The 18,084-nt window shown below is 48.9% G+C and overlaps 1 protein-coding gene across 1 annotated transcript in view; it reads right to left on the reverse strand.

The window, feature by feature from the left end:
• LOC142275062 (uncharacterized) overlaps window positions 1-17,723 on the reverse strand; it is a 52,517-nt gene extending 34,794 nt beyond the window's left edge. The window contains exon 1 of the mRNA XM_075332583.1: window positions 17,603-17,723. Coding sequence (XP_075188698.1) covers window positions 17,603-17,723 — 121 coding nt within the window. The remainder of the gene's footprint in view (window positions 1-17,602) is intronic.
• Window positions 17,724-18,084: the final 361 nt, after the last annotated feature.

Below are 18,084 nucleotides of genomic sequence, written 5' to 3' on the forward strand. Positions count from 1 at the left end.
AAATTGCTTGTTCTGACCCACAAAGCTCTTCACAGTGCAGCACCCCCCTACATCTCCACCCTCATCTCTGTCTATCATCCCACCCGTTCTCTATGCTCTGCAAATGACTTACGTCTAACATCCCCACTAATCCAAACCTCCCACTCCCGGCACCAAGACTTGTCCCGAACTGCACCAATCCCCTGGAATGCTCTACCCCACAACTTTGAGCATAAACTTGCTGTATGGGCTAATTAAAGTTCACATTTTTTTTCACTTCGGTTTGGAGTGCTGCCTTTTTTTGGATTGTTAGATGATAGATAGATATTGTAGATAGATAGATAGAGAGAGAGATATATATATATATAGATAGGCAGATAGATGGATATTGTGTTTCCCTGAAAATAAGACAGGGTCGTATATTGTTTTTTGCTCAGAAAAATGCACTATGGTTTATTTTCAGTGTAGGTCTTATTTTTGGGGAAACATGGCTATTCCATATGTACTACTATGTTTATCCCTATGTACTGCTAATGTGACGCCCTGGGCAAGCCAGGGGTCACAGGTCATCACACCACCACACCCTACACCCCAGTAGGAACACCAAAGCTACCTAAATCCTTGTTGCCTTCCTCCAGGGGCTGATGTTCACACCAGGGGGTGGGCCAGGCGGTTGGCTCCGACCACCGAGCAGTTCACAGCCCTGGAGGCGGGAAGAACCAAGCAGATAAGAAAAGATAGAGTGAGGGGAGGAAAGGAGAAGGAAGTGGTAGAGGAGCTAAGTGAAGTGGAAGTGAAGTAGTGGAGAAACAGAAGAAAAGAGTAAAAATGTCAGTAAGAAAGCCTGAAGTTGGTCCGGCTGTGTGCAGGACAGATCAGCAAGGTCAGCAACGGCAGTGACAGTCTGGAGGGGGACTGCTCGGAGGTTGCTGGAAGGATCGCGGACGGGTAGTGGCCCGGCGGTCTGGAGCAGTATACGAAGAACAGTCAGCACCAGGGCAGGGGCCTCTCGGACCCCGGCAAGGCTAGGAGTCGCCGTAAATTTGCCAAATCCGTCAGTGAAGGGGACGTCTGTCTCCAAACAACTAAGTCCCGATTGAAGGCAACAGTCCAACCATTGAGGAGAGACACCGCCACCGCCAGGGCACCAGTTTCCCAGGGCCAGCGCCTGCGGGCAAAGTAGGGCTCCTTCAGTCCAGCTTGAAGCCGGGGCGCGGGTTACCGGTGGGAACCCATCGCAACCATTGTAAACTTAGGTGCAGGACAGAGGGACCGTCACCGTCACCTACTGGGGAAAGCAAGTGCAGCCGTCCGTGGGAACCGTCTTTCAAGCCGTGTGTTTTACCGAGAACTGTGTCATCGTCTCAGACTGAGTGAGTACCACAGTGCCGCAAGGCACAGCGCTGCCCCCGCGTCCCTGCGCCCACCAAGCCCTGCATCTCCCACCTCATTACTGGGCCCCGGGATCACCAACCCCTACCCACGGAGGGGCAACACAACAACTGGCTGCTCCATACCATCCTTCCCGGGATCCCCATACAGAGCAGCGGTGGTGCTAACAAATCACCACAACCGTGGGTGGCGTCACGGACAATAAACAAACCCCAACACCCAAAAACAAACCCCCTTTCACTCACGGGCGAGGAGCGCCCCTCGAGTCCCCGGGATCCGGCCCATCGCTCGAGCCACCGAGCAGCGGCGGCAGCAGGCCGCAGTGCCAGCCGGACCCGAGCAGCAGAAGGGAGGGCGCGGCGTCCCCTCCTCCGCCCGCGACACTAAGTTTACCCCAAAAGAAGGCAGACACCCCACAGGAGACTCGTACTTACTGAATCCCAGACGTGTAGAGTGGGCAGTTGAATGGGCTCCTCAAATATATACAGGTCTACATTGCTATCAGGTCCCACTGCATTCTACAGTGGTCACTCCCCCTTTGTTCCATAGCGGTCACTGGTCACTCCCCCTGCTGGCAGGAAGCAGTATCACACGTGCAGTGTTAGTGAGAGCGGAGTGATACTGGGACACAATGTGTGTGTGAGCGGAACGGCAAAGGACCTGACAGCCACGCAGATCTCTGTGGGAGAGCCCATCCACCATCACCATTTGCAGCTGTAGTTATTTTAACTGGTGAGTGCGATTTTTTTTGGGGGGAAAGCTTTCTGCTTTCTTTTGAGGCTGTCTTCTCTCTTTTGAGAATGTCTTCTATCTTCTTGGGGATGTCTGCTTTCTTTAATGAAGTGTCCTGTTGTACTCTGACTTTTTTAGCTGCATTGGCCCTTCATTATTGAACTGCAACTAGGGCTTATTTTTGGAGTAGGGCTTACAGTGCCTACAAGTAGTATTCAACCCCCTGCAGATTTAGCAGGTTTGATAAGATGCAAATAAGTTAGAGCCTGCAAACTTCAAACAAGAGCAGGATTTATTAACAGATGTGTGGCGCCCCCAGGACCTGGTCGCCACAACAGCATTGCCCTCCCAAAGGGTTAATGCTGAGCCTGGAGGTAATTGGGAGATCTATTGGCCAGTAAGGGTATGTGCGCACGTTGCTTTTTACCTGCTTTTTACCTGCTTTTTTGCTGCTTTTTCTTCTGCGCTGTTTAATGCCAAAATGGATGTGTTCTTCTATTCAAGCAAAGTCTATGGGAATTTGGGTTTCTTGTTCACACTATGTTGTTCAAAATGCTGCCTTTTTGAGGCAGAACTTTGGTCAAAAACTCAGCTTTTCAAAGAAGCAACATGTCAATTGTTTTTGCAATTTGGGTTTTGCACTGCAAAGCTGAGTTTTTGACCAAAGTTCTGCCTCAAAAAGGCAGCATTTTGAACAACATAGTGTGAACAAGAAACCCAAATTCCCATAGACTTTGCTTGAATAGAAGAACACATCCATTTTGGCATTAAACAGCGCAGAAGAAAAAGCAGCAAAAAAGCAGGTAAAAAGCAGGTAAAAAGCAACGTGCGCACATACCCTAAGTGTAACACCAACCGCAGTTCTCCCTCCGGCCAGCAGGGGGAGCTCTGAACCTGGAACTTCAGGGAGCATTCCTTAAGTCTGGCTGGAAGGAGGAAGTGGGGGTTAGTCTGGAGACAGGAGTGAAAGAGTGCAGACGCAGAGTAGTGCTGCCTTGTGAAACTGGGGCCTAGAGCTTGGATAGCTTGGCCCAGGGAAGCAAGGGGAGCAGAGAGGCACAGCAGAGACTCGGACATCGGAGTCTGTAGTTGCCAGGGCATAAAATCCATCCCTGGTAGCTGAATCCGGAGGGCAGGAGAGCTGCAAGCCCCCTGTCCCAGAAGCAATCTGAAGGTACAGCTGCATTCCAAGGGCCTGGTGTGGGCTCCAGCAGAGAAGCACCAGAGAGGGCCTGCGCAGTCTACCACACAGAAAAGGGGACGAACAACAAGTCCCAGCAGCAAGAGGGCAATTGCAAACCCAAAGTGCAGTGTCCTAAAACAGCAGAGAAAGATTAAGGAGTAGGCCTCATACTCAACTGGCCAAAGATCACCCCAGGCACTTCCAGGCCGGCCGGACCACCTTTACCATCTGTGACGGTCTCCCAGGACTAAGTTTCTGCCGAGTAAAAGAGGAGAAGGTAAAGAGACTACTGTTTGTGCCTGTTTCTTTCATTGCTTGTCGGCCCTGCACCGTGTTAGTCACACAACACCATAGACTTCCACAAGCACCAACTGTGCCCCGGGCATTGCTCCACCTGTGGGGAGCAGTACTACCATAGCTGCTATATCATCATCCCGGAGGCCTCACACAGCAGCGGCGGCTTAATAGCCGCATACCACAGGTGGCGTCACGAACACAACCATTAACAAGCAAGCCACATATTCTACTGACACCCACCAGGGCCACGGAGCCGGGCCCAGCCACCACTGACTACCACCGGACTAGTCCGGCCCGGCACCGGGTGTCCCATAGCCCTGGGGTGGGCGAGTCAACTTTGGCGTCACGAACAGGATTTCGTGCCCGGTCACACCGGGTACTGTGCGCCTGAAGAATTGCGCTTAAAAGACTGTGTTACTGCGTGTTTCATTGTTTGAAAACTGCCGCCGCCATTAGCCTCGCTGAGCGCAGAAAGAAGGGGGGCGTGCCTGACAAAGAGCGCGAAGGGAGCGCGCCATCAGAGCAGAGCGCTGTTAACCCCGCGCGACCCAGAGGAAAATTTGAAAAGTGAACGGAGCCTGGTAAGGTTCACTAAGGGGGAGGAAGATGTCCGACTCCGAGGGAGAGCAGGTGGCTGCCATCGCCCAAGGTGCCGCAGCACCGGCCGAAGTAGTCCCAGTCGCCGTCGCCCCAGCCCCCACTGTAGCGCCGGTAATGCCGATCACCATGCCGTACATACCGGGAGCAGAATGGCTGCCGCAGTACTCCGGGGAGTCCCATACCTTGAGTGACTTCAGAGAAAGCCTGCACAGCTTGTTCCGGGTGTATCCTCTGACTGAGAGCCAGAAGGTGGGCATAGTAATGGGACAGCTAGCCGGCGCAGCCCAGCGTGAAGCGAAGTCCTGGCCTGATAAAGATAAAGGGACAGCAGCCCAGATACTGGCCAAGCTAAAGAGTACTTTTGACACCCGCACCGCAGCAGAGATAAAGATGAGATTCTTTGGGTGCAAGCAGCGGGCCACAGACAGCATAAGGGACTATGCCTTAAACTTGCAGGAGGCCCTGAAAGCAGTTAAACAGGTGGATCCAGAGAGTGTACGTGAAGAAGACAAACTCCTAACTGAGCAGTTCATAGAGGGGCTCCTGTCAGATGCCCACAGGACCCAGCTGCGTATCCTGGTCCTGCAGAACCCTGCTCTGGACTTTGCCAAGTTTAAGGACCAGGCCATCAGGGTACTGAGAGAATCTACACCGAATGACCCAGTACCCCTCCGGCCTCTTGCTATCACGTACCCCGGGGTGGTGCCTGCAACACGAGCCACTGCAGGGGCTGAGGCGCAGTCCCTGGATAAGGATCCCACTGCTCAGACAGCAGTTCCAGGAGCTGACCAAGACTGTGGCTGCCCTTGCCAAGACCGTGCAGTCTCTACAAATGACCCCCTCGCCTGCAAAAATCGAGTTGGCCTCCAGCCCAGAGGACGTCCCATGGATGCGACAGAGGAGGATTCCGCCGACCCGAGGCAGAGACACAGACCGGTATGATTCAACAGGACAACCGATCTGCCGCCACTGCAACCAGGCGGGCCACATTGCACGACGCTGTCCTTTAAACGGGCTGAGCCTGGGGCCAGGAGCCAACCCCCAGGTGTAAGGAAGCCCGGCTCAAACCCCAGCCGCAGCAAGTACGTGGGAGGACGACCGGTCCTTCCCATTGTGCTGGATGGGATCCCTTTGAATGCCCTCCTGGATACGGGGTCCCAGGTAACAACCATCCCCCACAAACTGTACAAAAGATATTGGGCTGATTCAGACATTGACCATGGCCCAGATGATGATTTAACAATTGTGGCCAGTAATGGTCAGCCCTTACCTCAAATTGGGTACAAAGAAGTAACCATTAAAGTGGGGCGGGTGGAATTGCCATGTCAGGGGATGATAATTGTAGATATTGATCGCAAAGAATCTGACCCACTGCTAACCATTGGTACAAATGTGATAGAAAATTGTATTGCCGAAGTGATAATTTTGTTGCAACAGGCGTCTGAAACTGCCAGCTCCGGGCAGCAGCGTGCCCTACAGAGGGAGATCAGAGCCCTGATGAGGAGGCAGCAGGTAGAGCTAGCCGGAGGAGAAATTGGCAGTGTGAGGGTAAGTGACCCCCTCCCCATTGTAATACCCCCAAGAAGTGAAATGTTGATATGGTGTCGGGCAGCAATAGGCCTCAAGGGTCAGGATTACCATGCCTTGGTGGAACCGGTGTATTCAGACAGTAGGCCTGGAGTCCTGATAGCCAGAGGGGTAGCGGACGTCCGCAAGGGGAGAGTGCCCGTCCGTGTCTTGAATTGTGGGGAGGAGGAGGCCAAATTGCCCCGGTACGCCACTGTAGCAAAACTGTACACTGTCAGCAACAATACCATTAAAGCAGTGGAACCCTTGATCCCGTCCGACCAGGCGGAAGACAATGGCTCCAAGGGGCAGCCGGAAGACTGGTGCCAAAAATTACATGTGGGCACCGACTCCACCCCCTCACACCAAAAGCATGGGGTTTACCGGGTGGTACAGGAGTACGAGCGGGTCTTCAGCAAACACCCCCTAGATTTTGGGCAGGTGAAAGGGGTTAAACATCAAATCCCCACGGGTGATCATCATCCCATTAAAGAGAGATACCGCCCTGTACCCCCCGCACAGTATCAGTGTGCCAAGGAAATGTTACGGGAAATGAAGGAGGCTGGGGTTATCAGAGATAGTTGTAGCCCCTGGGCAGCTCCACTAGTGCTCGTAAAGAAAAAAGATGGTACGATGAGAATGTGTGTAGATTACAGGCAAATTAACCGCATTACACATAAAGATGCTTATCCACTGCCCAGAATAGAGGAGTCACTAACAGCCTTAAAGTCAGCTAACTATTTCTCCACCTTGGATCTCACCAGTGGGTATTGGCAGGTTCCCGTGGCAGAGGCGGACAAGGAGAAGACTGCATTCACGACACCAATGGGCCTCTGTGAGTTCAATTGTATGCCATTCGGGCTCTGCAACGCCCCAGGGACATTCCAAAGGTTGATGGAGTGCTGCTTGGGCCACCACAACTTTGAAACCGTGCTGTTGTACCTGGATGACGTCATAGTCTACTCCAAGACTTATGAGGACCACCTGAAGCACTTAGCAGAAGTGTTTGAGTCCTTGTCGAAATATGGCCTGAAAATCAAGCCGTCCAAATGTCACCTCTTGAAGCCAAAGGTACAGTACCTGGGTCATGTGGTCAGCGCAGAAGGTGTGGCACCTGATCCGGAGAAAGTCACTGTAATCAAGGACTGGCCAAGACCCACCACAGTGAAGGAGGTGCGGCAGTTCCTTGGACTGGTGGGCTACTACCGAAGGTTCATTGATGGTTTCACCAAGATAGCAGCGCCCCTTCAAGATCTCCTGGTGGGCCAGCCAAAGCAGGCTAAGAAGCAGAGCCCTCCATTTGAATGGAGCAGCCAACTGGAAACATCCTTTGTCCGGCTGAAAGGGGCTCTCACGGGAGAAGAAATTCTGGCCTACCCTGACTACAGCCAACCGTTTGTACTGTATACAGACGCCAGCAACGTGGGCCTGGGAGCAGTTCTGTCCCAGGTACAGGGAGGCAGAGAGAGGGTGATAGCGTACGCCAGTAGGAAGCTTCGGCCCACAGAAAGGAATCCAGAAAACTACAGTTCCTTCAAGCTGGAGTTCCTCGCTATTGTTTGGGCAGTGACTGAACGCTTCAAGCACTATCTGGCATCGGCCAAGTTCACCATCTTCACGGACAACAATCCGTTGACACACCTGGCAACAGCCAAGTTAGGTGCGATGGAACAGCGATGGATGGCCCGGCTGTCTAACTTTGACTTTACCATCAAGTATCGGGCTGGCAAGAAGAATAACAATGCTGATGCGCTGTCCAGAATGCCTCACTTACCCGAGTCTGGAGAAGACATGGATGAACTCGAAGAGATAGAGTTACCGGCTTTCCATCACCAAGGTGTTTCCCAGTGTGAGCATGCGGTGGGAGTGAAGCGCTCAAGCCAGCACGAGGTCTCGGTCAACCCATTACTCCACCATAATTGGGAAGAAACACAGAACGGTGACCCGGCCGTGCGATTGGTCAAAGAGAAGCTAGCGCAAGCTGAGACCCATCTTGGCCCAGACGCTCCAGAGGAAGCCCAGCAGCTGTGGAAGGAGAGGGGACGACTGTTCACCTACCAAGGCAAGCTCTGCAAGAGATATGTCAACTGGCGAACAAATGAACTTGTCTGGCAGATAGTGGTTCCGCAGAGGGATGCTCCAATGGTCCTAGCAGCGTATCATGATAACGCAGGACACTTCGGGTGGAAGAAGTTGGAGGCCCTACTCCGTGATCGGTTCTATTGGGTGCACATGAGAAAGATGATCGAGAAGTGGTGCCGAGACTGTGGCCCGTGTAACCTGAGGCGGAAGGATGATGCCAGCCAAAGGTCTCCCCTACAGCCAATTGTCACGAAGCAGCCCCTGGAGTTGGTGGCCCTGGACCACGTGAAGATAACACCAAGCCGGTCAGGCTATGTGTACGCCCTCACCATTGTGGACCATTACTCTCGTTTCCTGGTAGTAGTGCCTGTGAAGGACCAGACAGCCAGGACAGCAGCTAGAGCGTTCCAGGCATCCTTTTGTCGACCTCACGGCTATCCGGAAAGGGTACTGACTGATCAGGGTCCTGCATTCGAGGCTGAAGTGTTCCAAGAGTTCTGTAACATGTACGGTTGTAAGAAAATCCGAACCACACCGTACCACCCCCAAACCAATGGACTGTGCGAGAAAATGAACCATGTGGTTATTGATATGCTGAAGACCCTACCGCTGGAGGAAAGGAACCAATGGCCAGAAAAGTTGCCCGATCTGGTAGACCTGTACAACCATATCCCAGTGAATTCGACCAACTGCAGCCCCGCTTACCTGATGCGAGCCAGACCTGGCAAGTTGCCTGTAGACTTTGAGATGGGGACTGTGTCGCCCGAGGCGGTTCAAGAAATAGAGGATTGGGATACAGAACGGCAGCAGCGGTACCGTAAGGTCCATGAGTGCGTAGAGAGGAGCCTGTCTCAAGCAAGAACGAGACAAGAGCAGCATTACAATCAAACCGCCCCAGCAACTCCCTTAGCACCTGGAGAACAAGTCCTCAAGAAGAAGCGGAGGACGCATAAATTGGATGATCAGTGGGAAAATGAGCCCTACACCATTATCCCCTCCAACTTTGACAATAGTAAGGTATGCCTCATAAGCAAGGATGAAGGCAAGACCTATCAAGCAATTTCTCGAGACCGCCTGAAAGCGTGTCCTGAACGGTGCAGAATCCAAAGAGAAATGGAAGGAGTACAAGGAAGTCCCCAAAGTCAAGAGAAAGAAGGGGAGATGATTCAAACCATCCTTGGAAAATTCCCCAAAACTTGGACCCGAATAAACAATGCCATAGTGGTACCAGTTTTGACGTTTCCGCAGTTGGTCGAGCCAGAAACAGAAAAGGTTCCGGATCCACCTAAAGAACCGTCCGCTCCAGCACGAGATGACACGCCAGCAGTGGAACAGGAGGATCAACCCCCTGTCAGTGGTGAACCTGTCATACCCTTGGCGACTCTTAGATCACAAAGGCAACCATCACGCTTACCTATTGGGGTTAGGCCCACCTGTAGTGCTGAGATAGAAGACACACCACGTAGTCAGGGGCAAACACCAGAGCTACGTAGGTCCCAGCGCAGCACTCGGGGACAACCCCCTCTAAGGTATAGAGAGTCAACTGTATAAGGGAAAGAGTACTTATTAGAATGTAAATAGTTATGCAAAATGTCTGTCATGTTGTGTACAAAATGTTTTCTTTTTCTTTGATTGCGAAAATGGACAATTGGGCCACTGGACTATGGGTGGCCAACACCTAAATTGTTCATAGTTAGCACCAGTGTGCTCAACACCCCTGAAGAAAAACCCGTCCGGCGTGCATAGAGTGGGGTCATCAATGCTCTGACGCACGCCCAGAGCCTACGTTGGGGGTTTGAACGCGGCGGGTCCCCCATGGAGCAGTGTAATGGACACCCGGCAGGGAGCCACACTGGACTCTTATAGTAATGTTTAAGGTTGTAACGTTAAAGTAATGCGCCTCCCATAATGGGATGAAATGTTTTAACATGTCATGTTTGTTTCTACAGTCCGGGAGTACTGAATTTAACTAAGGGGGAGTGTGGCACCCCAGGACCTGGTCGCCACAACAGCATTGCCCTCCCAAAGGGTTAATGCTGAGCCTGGAGGTAATTGGGAGATCTATTGGCCAGTAAGTGTAACACCAACCGCAGTTCTCCCTCCGGCCAGCAGGGGGAGCTCTGAACCTGGAACTTCAGGGAGCATTCCTTAAGTCTGGCTGGAAGGAGGAAGTGGGGGTTAGTCTGGAGACAGGAGTGAAAGAGTGCAGACGCAGAGTAGTGCTGCCTTGTGAAACTGGGGCCTAGAGCTTGGATAGCTTGGCCCAGGGAAGCAAGGGGAGCAGAGAGGCACAGCAGAGACTCGGACATCGGAGTCTGTAGTTGCCAGGGCATAAAATCCATCCCTGGTAGCTGAATCCGGAGGGCAGGAGAGCTGCAAGCCCCCTGTCCCAGAAGCAATCTGAAGGTACAGCTGCATTCCAAGGGCCTGGTGTGGGCTCCAGCAGAGAAGCACCAGAGAGGGCCTGCGCAGTCTACCACACAGAAAAGGGGACGAACAACAAGTCCCAGCAGCAAGAGGGCAATTGCAAACCCAAAGTGCAGTTTCCTAAAACAGCAGAGAAAGATTAAGGAGTAGGCCTCATACTCAACTGGCCAAAGATCACCCCAGGCACTTCCAGGCCGGCCGGACCACCTTTACCATCTGTGACGGTCTCCCAGGACTAAGTTTCTGCCGAGTAAAAGAGGAGAAGGTAAAGAGACTACTGTTTGTGCCTGTTTCTTTCATTGCTTGTCGGCCCTGCACCGTGTTAGTCACACAGCACCATAGACTTCCACAAGCACCAACTGTGCCCCGGGCATTGCTCCACCTGTGGGGAGCAGTACTACCATAGCTGCTATATCATCATCCCGGAGGCCTCACACAGCAGCGGCGGCTTAATAGCCGCATACCACAGGTGGCGTCACGAACACAACCATTAACAAGCAAGCCACATATTCTACTGACACCCACCAGGGCCACGGAGCCGGGCCCAGCCACCACTGACTACCACCGGACTAGTCCGGCCCGGCACCGGGTGTCCCATAGCCCTGGGGTGGGCGAGTCAGATGCATAAATCTTACAAACCAACAAGTTATGTTGCTCAGTTAAATTTTAATACATTTTCAACATAAAAGTGTGGGTCAATTATTATTCAACCCCTAGGTTTAATATTTTGTGGAATAACCCCTGTTTGCAATTACAGCTAATAATCGTCTTTTATAAGACCTGATCAGGCCTGCACAGGTCTCTGGAGTTATCTTGGCCCCCTCCTCCATGCAGATCTTCTCCAAGTTATCTAGGTTCTTTGGGTGTCTCATGTGGACTTTAATCTTGAGCTCCTTCCACAAGTTTTCAATTGGGTTAAGGTCAGGAGACTGACTAGGCCACTGCAACACCTTGATTTTTTCCCTCTTGAACCAGGCCTTGGTTTTCTTGGCTGTGTGCTTTAGGTCGTTGTCTTGTTGGAAGATGAATGACGACCCATCTTAAGATCCTTGATGGAGGAGCGGAGGTTCTTGGCCAAAATCTCCAGGTAGGCCGTGCTATCCATCTTCCCATGGATGCGGACCAGATGGCCAGGCCCCTTGGCTGAGAAACAGCCCCACAGCATGATGCTGCCACCACCATGCTTGACTGTAGGGATGGTATTCTTGGGGTCGTATGCAGTGCCATCCAGTCTCCAAACGTCACACGTCACGTGTGTGGTTGGCACCAAAGATCTCGATCTTGGTCTCATCAGACCAGAGAACCTTGAACCAGTCTGTCTCAGAGTCCTCCAAGTGATCATGAGCAAACTGTAGACGAGCCTTGACATGACGCTTTGAAAGTAAAGGTACCTTAAGGGCTCGTCTGGAAAGGAGACCATTGCGGTGGAGTACGTTACTTATGGTATTGACTGAAACCAATGTCCCCACTGCCATGAGATCTTCCCGGAGCTCCTTCCTTGTTGTCCTTGGGTTAGCCTTGACTCTTCGGACAAGCCTGGCCTCGGCACGGGTGGAAACGTTCAAAGGCTGTCCAGGCTGTGGAAGGCTAACAGTAGTTCCATAAGCCTTCCACTTCTGGATGATGCTCCCAACAGTGGAGACAGGTAGGCCCAACTCCTTGGAAAGGGTTTTGTACCCCTTGCCAGCCTTGTGACCCTCCACGATCTTGTCTCTGATGGCCTTGGAATGCTCCTTTGTCTTTCCCATGTTGACCAAGTATGAGTGCTGTTCACAAGTTTGGGGAGGGTCTTCATTAGACAGAAAAGGCTGGAAAAAGAGATAATTAGTCCAAACATGTGAAGCTCATTGTTCTTTGTGCCTGAAATACTTCTTAATACTTTAGGGGAACCAAACAGAATTCTTGTGGTTTGAGGGGTTGAATAATAAATGACCCTCTGAATAAACTTTTCACAATTTAAAAAAAAAAGAAAAAAAGAAATAACATTCTTTTTTGCTGCAGTGCATTTCACACTTCCAGGCTGATCTACAGTCCAAATGTCACAATGCCAAGTTAATTCCGAATGTGTAAACCTGCTAAATCTGCAGGGGGTTGAATACTACTTGTAGGCACTGTATATACTGCTCAAAAAATAAAGGGAACACTTAAACAAGGATTTTGTATTTTGGTGTTCCCTTTATTTTTTTGAGCAGTATATTTCAGGCATATGCCAAAAAAGTCGAAAATTGCTGCTAGGGCTTATTTTCGGGGAACATGGTAGATAGCTAGATCTGTTCTATGGTGTCTCTGGCATTAACCCAGCGATTTAAATGGGCTCCATGAAATTCTTCATGATATATTGAATTGCCCCAAAAGGGGTCTCCAGTAGAAGATCTCCCGTTGTTGCTGATGACCCTGCGATTAAAATGCACATTAACACTTTCCTATTCTGCATTTCACAATTTGTCTCCACACTGCATGTGAGGATGACGGTAACAACACTAAATATACCAAATCTATTTTTACAATGTGCTTGAAATAGATCAGTGAATAGCCTGAACTTAGATCTGGTGTTAAGACCGGCATCAGATTACAAATACCAAGTATATCTGCAGTACCGGGAATTACCCTGCTCCCTGACATCATGCCTGTCTCAGATATTTGCAGCCAGCTGAAACTCCTTGTAGTAAATCATGGAATCAATATCAAGGATCAAGCCTGTTATCCCAAATCTTGCTCCTAACCATCAGACCACAACCTTATCCCTCCATCCTCTGATCCAGTACCTCCATGACCACTGTATTCCACTTTAAGAATGCCAAAAACACACAGTGCTGGGTACTTAAAGGAAAAGTGTCATCAGAAAATATACAATTCTTTAAATCAGGTGATAAAAATAAGCAAATATTGTCAATTTTTTTTCACATAAAACAATCCTAATTAAAAATAAATTAAAAAGAAGTCTTCCAAATTTCACACAGGACCACTAGGGCTGTAATAGGGTGTCTAGTGCCCTACCGCCCCCAGACCCAAGTGGTGACTAGGGAAACTGCAATGTAAATGTTTGTGACTATTGTATGGTATTCTTGTGTTAATGTACTGCATTCTCCTGTAATACGGCCGGCTGCCACCAGGTGTCACTGTTTCCTGGGTCCCTTAGTGAGAAGGGATGGATAGGGAGTGATAGGGCAGCAGGGGTTCAGTGAGGGGGTGGTTCACTAGCAAAGGAGGATATAGTAAAGGAGTTTCCTGTTTTGAGGGAGATGCAGAGCCAGTGAGCAAAACAAGAAAGAGAGGACCTACAGGGTCAGGACGAAGCGAAGTGGCCTGAATAGTACGGAGGTAACAAGAAGCAAGACTGGAGCAGTGAGCAAAGAAAAGAATATAGAAAAAAGGAGGTTCATCTGCAGTGAAGTGTAAGTCCAGGGAACAGAGAAAGGAGAAGTTGGGCGCCCCTATCTTAGGCTGGCACCTGCTAGTACTTGAGGGAAAGCAGTTGCAGCGAGAGGGCATCAAAGTGGTCCATCCGTTTATGAGCCGAGCCGAACGATCTACCACCATCTTGAGGGATTGGGTCAGAAGCAGGAGGATAAGTCGAACCATGATGGTCGTCACTGTAAAGGCGAGCCGGGTAGAGAAACGAATGACTGTAAATGATGATGAGATGACGATCATGATGATGATGATGATGATGATGATGAATCTGCCTTAAGGAAATTGAAAGGAACTGTTCAACGTTTATTCAGTAAAGTTATGCAAGTTTTAACTGGTAGTCGTCTCCTTACTGATCGTACAGGGCACAAGGCCCATTAAAGTGAGCGAGTCTCCGAAGTACAACAACAGCCAAGTACCAAATCTATACTTATTCCATACACCACTCTGTGTCCCGTGTTTGTACTATGCCGGGGTGGGTTGAGGATCACCATCACCCTTGCCCATGACTGCCCTCTCTGGCACTTTACAGGGCAATTTTAAATTCTGACTTACTATTGTTTTAGGAAACATATGAATATAGTGACAATAGTCAGAGCCAGGTCCTATCTTTGTATTGAAGAATCTAATAAGCTTGTGAAAAGTTCAATGTGAAATGGGAGGGAGCAGGGTCAACAGCTGAGCATCACCTATTGTCGCTGTAAGATCCTGCGTTATCGGCTGTATATCGAGGTGCTATTAGTCATCTTAATCATTCCTCTGATGATAATGAGACTGTTGAAAAGTCTTCTGTACAGAACAAGAAGTATGTGACTAAATTATCCACAGAGAACAGTTAGAAAATTGTATGATCGTGATATATAATAAAAAAACAAAAACAATTTTCAAAAACATTTAAAAAAGAAATTTAACACAAAAATCTGATTTAAATAATAGGTAATTTTCTGATGATGCAATCCCTTTACCCCCTTTACAAAATTGGACGTACCTATACATCCAAAGTCGTATCTGTACCTTTAATACGTTTAATATATTATTCTATTCCCCGCGCATGTCGGCTGATCTGACCAGCAGCCATGTGCAGCTAACAGGCATGGGTGGATCAGAGATCCATCCTTGCCTGGTAACTAATTAGATCGCCATGTCAAGCTCTGATAGCGCAATCTAATGCGCTCCGGCGGGGATTGCGCTGTTCCCTGCTCCCATTGATGGCCCCGTTATGCGATCACAGAGTGCCAATGGGTTGACATGACAGTGTGGGGTCAGATGATGACCCATGTCGCTGTCGTGACATTCTTCCTGTGAATGCCGGCAGAGCACCGGCACTCACATGGTAGCGTAAAGCCCACCTGAAACTAACAAAACAAATACAGTTAGGTCCAGAAATATTTGGACAGTGACACAATTTTCGCGAGTTGGGCTCTGCATGCCACCACATTGGATTTGAAATGAAACCTCTACAACAGAATTCAAGTGCAGATTGTAACGTTTAATTTGAAGGTTTGAACAAAAATATCTGATAGAAATTGTAGGAATTGTACACATTTCTTTACAAACACTCCACATTTTAGGAGGTCAAAAGTAATTGGACAAAAAAACCAAACCCAAACAAAATATTTTTATTTTCAATATTTTGTTGCGAATCCTTTGGAGGCAATCACTGCCTTAAGTCTGGAACCCATGGACATCACCAAACGCTGGGTTTCCTCCTTCTTAATGCTTTGCCAGGCCTTTACAGCCGCAGCCTTCAGGTCTTGCTTGTTTGTGGGTCTTTCCGTCTTAAGTCTGGATTTGAGCAAGTGAAATGCATGCTCAATTGGGTTAAGATCTGGTGATTGACTTGGCCATTGCAGAATGTTCCACTTTTTTGCACTCATGAACTCCTGGGTAGCTTTGGCTGTATGCTTGGGGTCATTGTCCATCTGTACTATGAAGCGCCGTCCGATCAACTTTGCGGCATTTGGCTGAATCTGGGCTGAAAGTATATCCCGGTACACTTCAGAATTCATCTGGCTAGTCTTGTCTGCTGTTATGTCATCAATAAACACAAGTGACCCAGTGCCATTGAAAGCCATGCATGCCCATGCCATCACGTTGCCTCCACCATGTTTTACAGAGGATGTGGTGTGCCTTGGATCATGTGCCGTTCCCTTTCTTCTCCAAACTTTTTTCTTCCCATCATTCTGGTACAGGTTGATCTTGGTCTCATCTGTCCATAGAATACTTTTCCAGAACTGAGCTGGCTTCATGAGGTGTTTTTCAGCAAATTTAACTCTGGCCTGTCTATTTTTGGAATTGATGAATGGTTTGCATCTAGATGTGAACCCTTTGTATTTACTTTCATGGAGTCTTCTCTTTACTGTTGACTTAGAGACAGATACACCTACTTCACTGAGAGTGTTCTGGACTTCAGTTGATGTTGTGAACGGGTTCTTCTTCACCAAAGAAAGTATGCGGCGATCATCCACCACTGTTGTCATCCGTGGACGCCCAGGCCTTTTTGAGTTCCCAAGCTCACCAGTCAATTCCTTTTTTCTCAGAATGTACCCGACTGTTGATTTTGCTACTCCAAGCATGTCTGCGATCTCTCTGATGGATTTTTTCTTTTTTTTCAGCCTCAGGATGTTCTGCTTCACCTCAATTGAGCGTTCCTTAGACCGCATGTTGTCTGGTCACAGCAACAGCTTCCAAATGCAAAACCACACACCTGTAATCAACCCCAGACCTTTTAACTACTTCATTGATTACAGGTTAACGAGGGAGACGCCTTCAGAGTTAATTGCAGCCCTTAGAGTCCCTTGTCCAATTACTTTTGGTCCCTTGAAAAAGAGGAGGCTATGCATTACAGAGCTATGATTCCTAAACCCTTTCTCCGATTTGGATGTGAAAACTCTCATATTGCAGCTGGGAGTGTGCACTTTCAGCCCATATTATATATATAATTGTATTTCTGAACATGTTTTTGTAAACAGCTAAAATAACAAAACTTGTGTCACTGTCCAAATATTTCTGGACCTAACTGTACATATAATAATAAATACATAGACACCAGTTTGGAGTAACAATGGCCGTTGTGTTTTATTAATGGTTACCTGAATGGAGTTAATCACCATATTTAATAAATATCATTACCAATAAACCAGAATTCAATACCAACCAAATTTTAAATAATAAAAACCAAAATCCACCCAACAGACTCGGGCGATTTTTCCCCAAATGGCCACATATTACAAATACGAGGCCCCCCCAAATACCGCAGCCATTGTTCAATCATGTTCTGTAGCCCAACATTAAAAATGTCCAAATCCACATCTGATAAATGAACGCCATCATTTCTATATACACCACTAGTAAACCCCCTAAGGCAATGTGTCTGTATGAAAAATCACTCGAAGCAAGAAACATTTTTTTCCATTGCCCGATTCACTCTCTTCCTTATTTTCTCCATAAACACCAGTTGGCTGGAGTCAGATATAATATAGTCGTTCGGAGACAGTGGACCGGAAAGTAGAGTTAAGTTGAGAAAAATAGTGTCCAGAGATGGGGTGGTTGTGGCAAGACTCAAAAAACAATACTATAGACTCAAACACAAGATGGGACAACAAAGTCCCCCCCCCCTCCTCACTGTAGTGAGTGCCAGACCTCACCCTGGGCAATTTGGGTCATGATTGTTGCCAGCGGTACTAGTATAGCAAAGTTTTGCCCTCGACTTGGGAGTACAGTTCAGCATGGAGAAATTCAGTAGATGAGCTTTGTCCAACGGAGGTTGGAAACTGATAGCAGGAGCGGGAACCCAAGGGTTGAAGGCAACCGCGGCGGTGTCATATAGTGAGGGAGAAGACAGTGGATGAACAGCGGAACAGCAGTAGTACCAGGAACCATGGAGCAGTCTCCGGTAGAAGTGTGCTTTGAAGTCAAATGTGCTGTACCTACAATGTTCAAGTGTTGTTTCCACAGTAATGATGTGAAGGAGATACTGCACGTAACCATTAATAAGAGAATGTTCAATGAGAACAATGCATTTGTGTCCCTTAATTCCTGCCAAGATATTCATGGTTAGAAAGAGGGCCTGAGCCGAAGTATGGCTTGCACACACAAAGTCTACACACCCCACCAGGAACCCCACCACCAACCATCCCTTTCTTCTCCTTGCTCTGTGGAGGGAATCGTGGTGTGGGTCAAGGAGAGAAAGCGGTCAAACCAAAGCAGAGAGAGTCCCTTTGCATACGACTACGTCGGGGTCCGGACTGCGACCCAGACCGCCCCTCTTCAATTGTATCAGAATTATGGGAAGAGAAAAGTCTTAAAACAAACAGGGAAGGCCATATACCACATCTTCTATATGACCAGAGGCATCATCATGGCCGGGACATACATGGCACCAATGGACTGGGTCAATAGGGTCTACGGATGAT

The sequence above is a fragment of the Anomaloglossus baeobatrachus genome, chromosome 1 (genome assembly GCF_048569485.1).
Source record: "Anomaloglossus baeobatrachus isolate aAnoBae1 chromosome 1, aAnoBae1.hap1, whole genome shotgun sequence".
NCBI lineage: Eukaryota > Metazoa > Chordata > Amphibia > Anura > Aromobatidae > Anomaloglossus > Anomaloglossus baeobatrachus.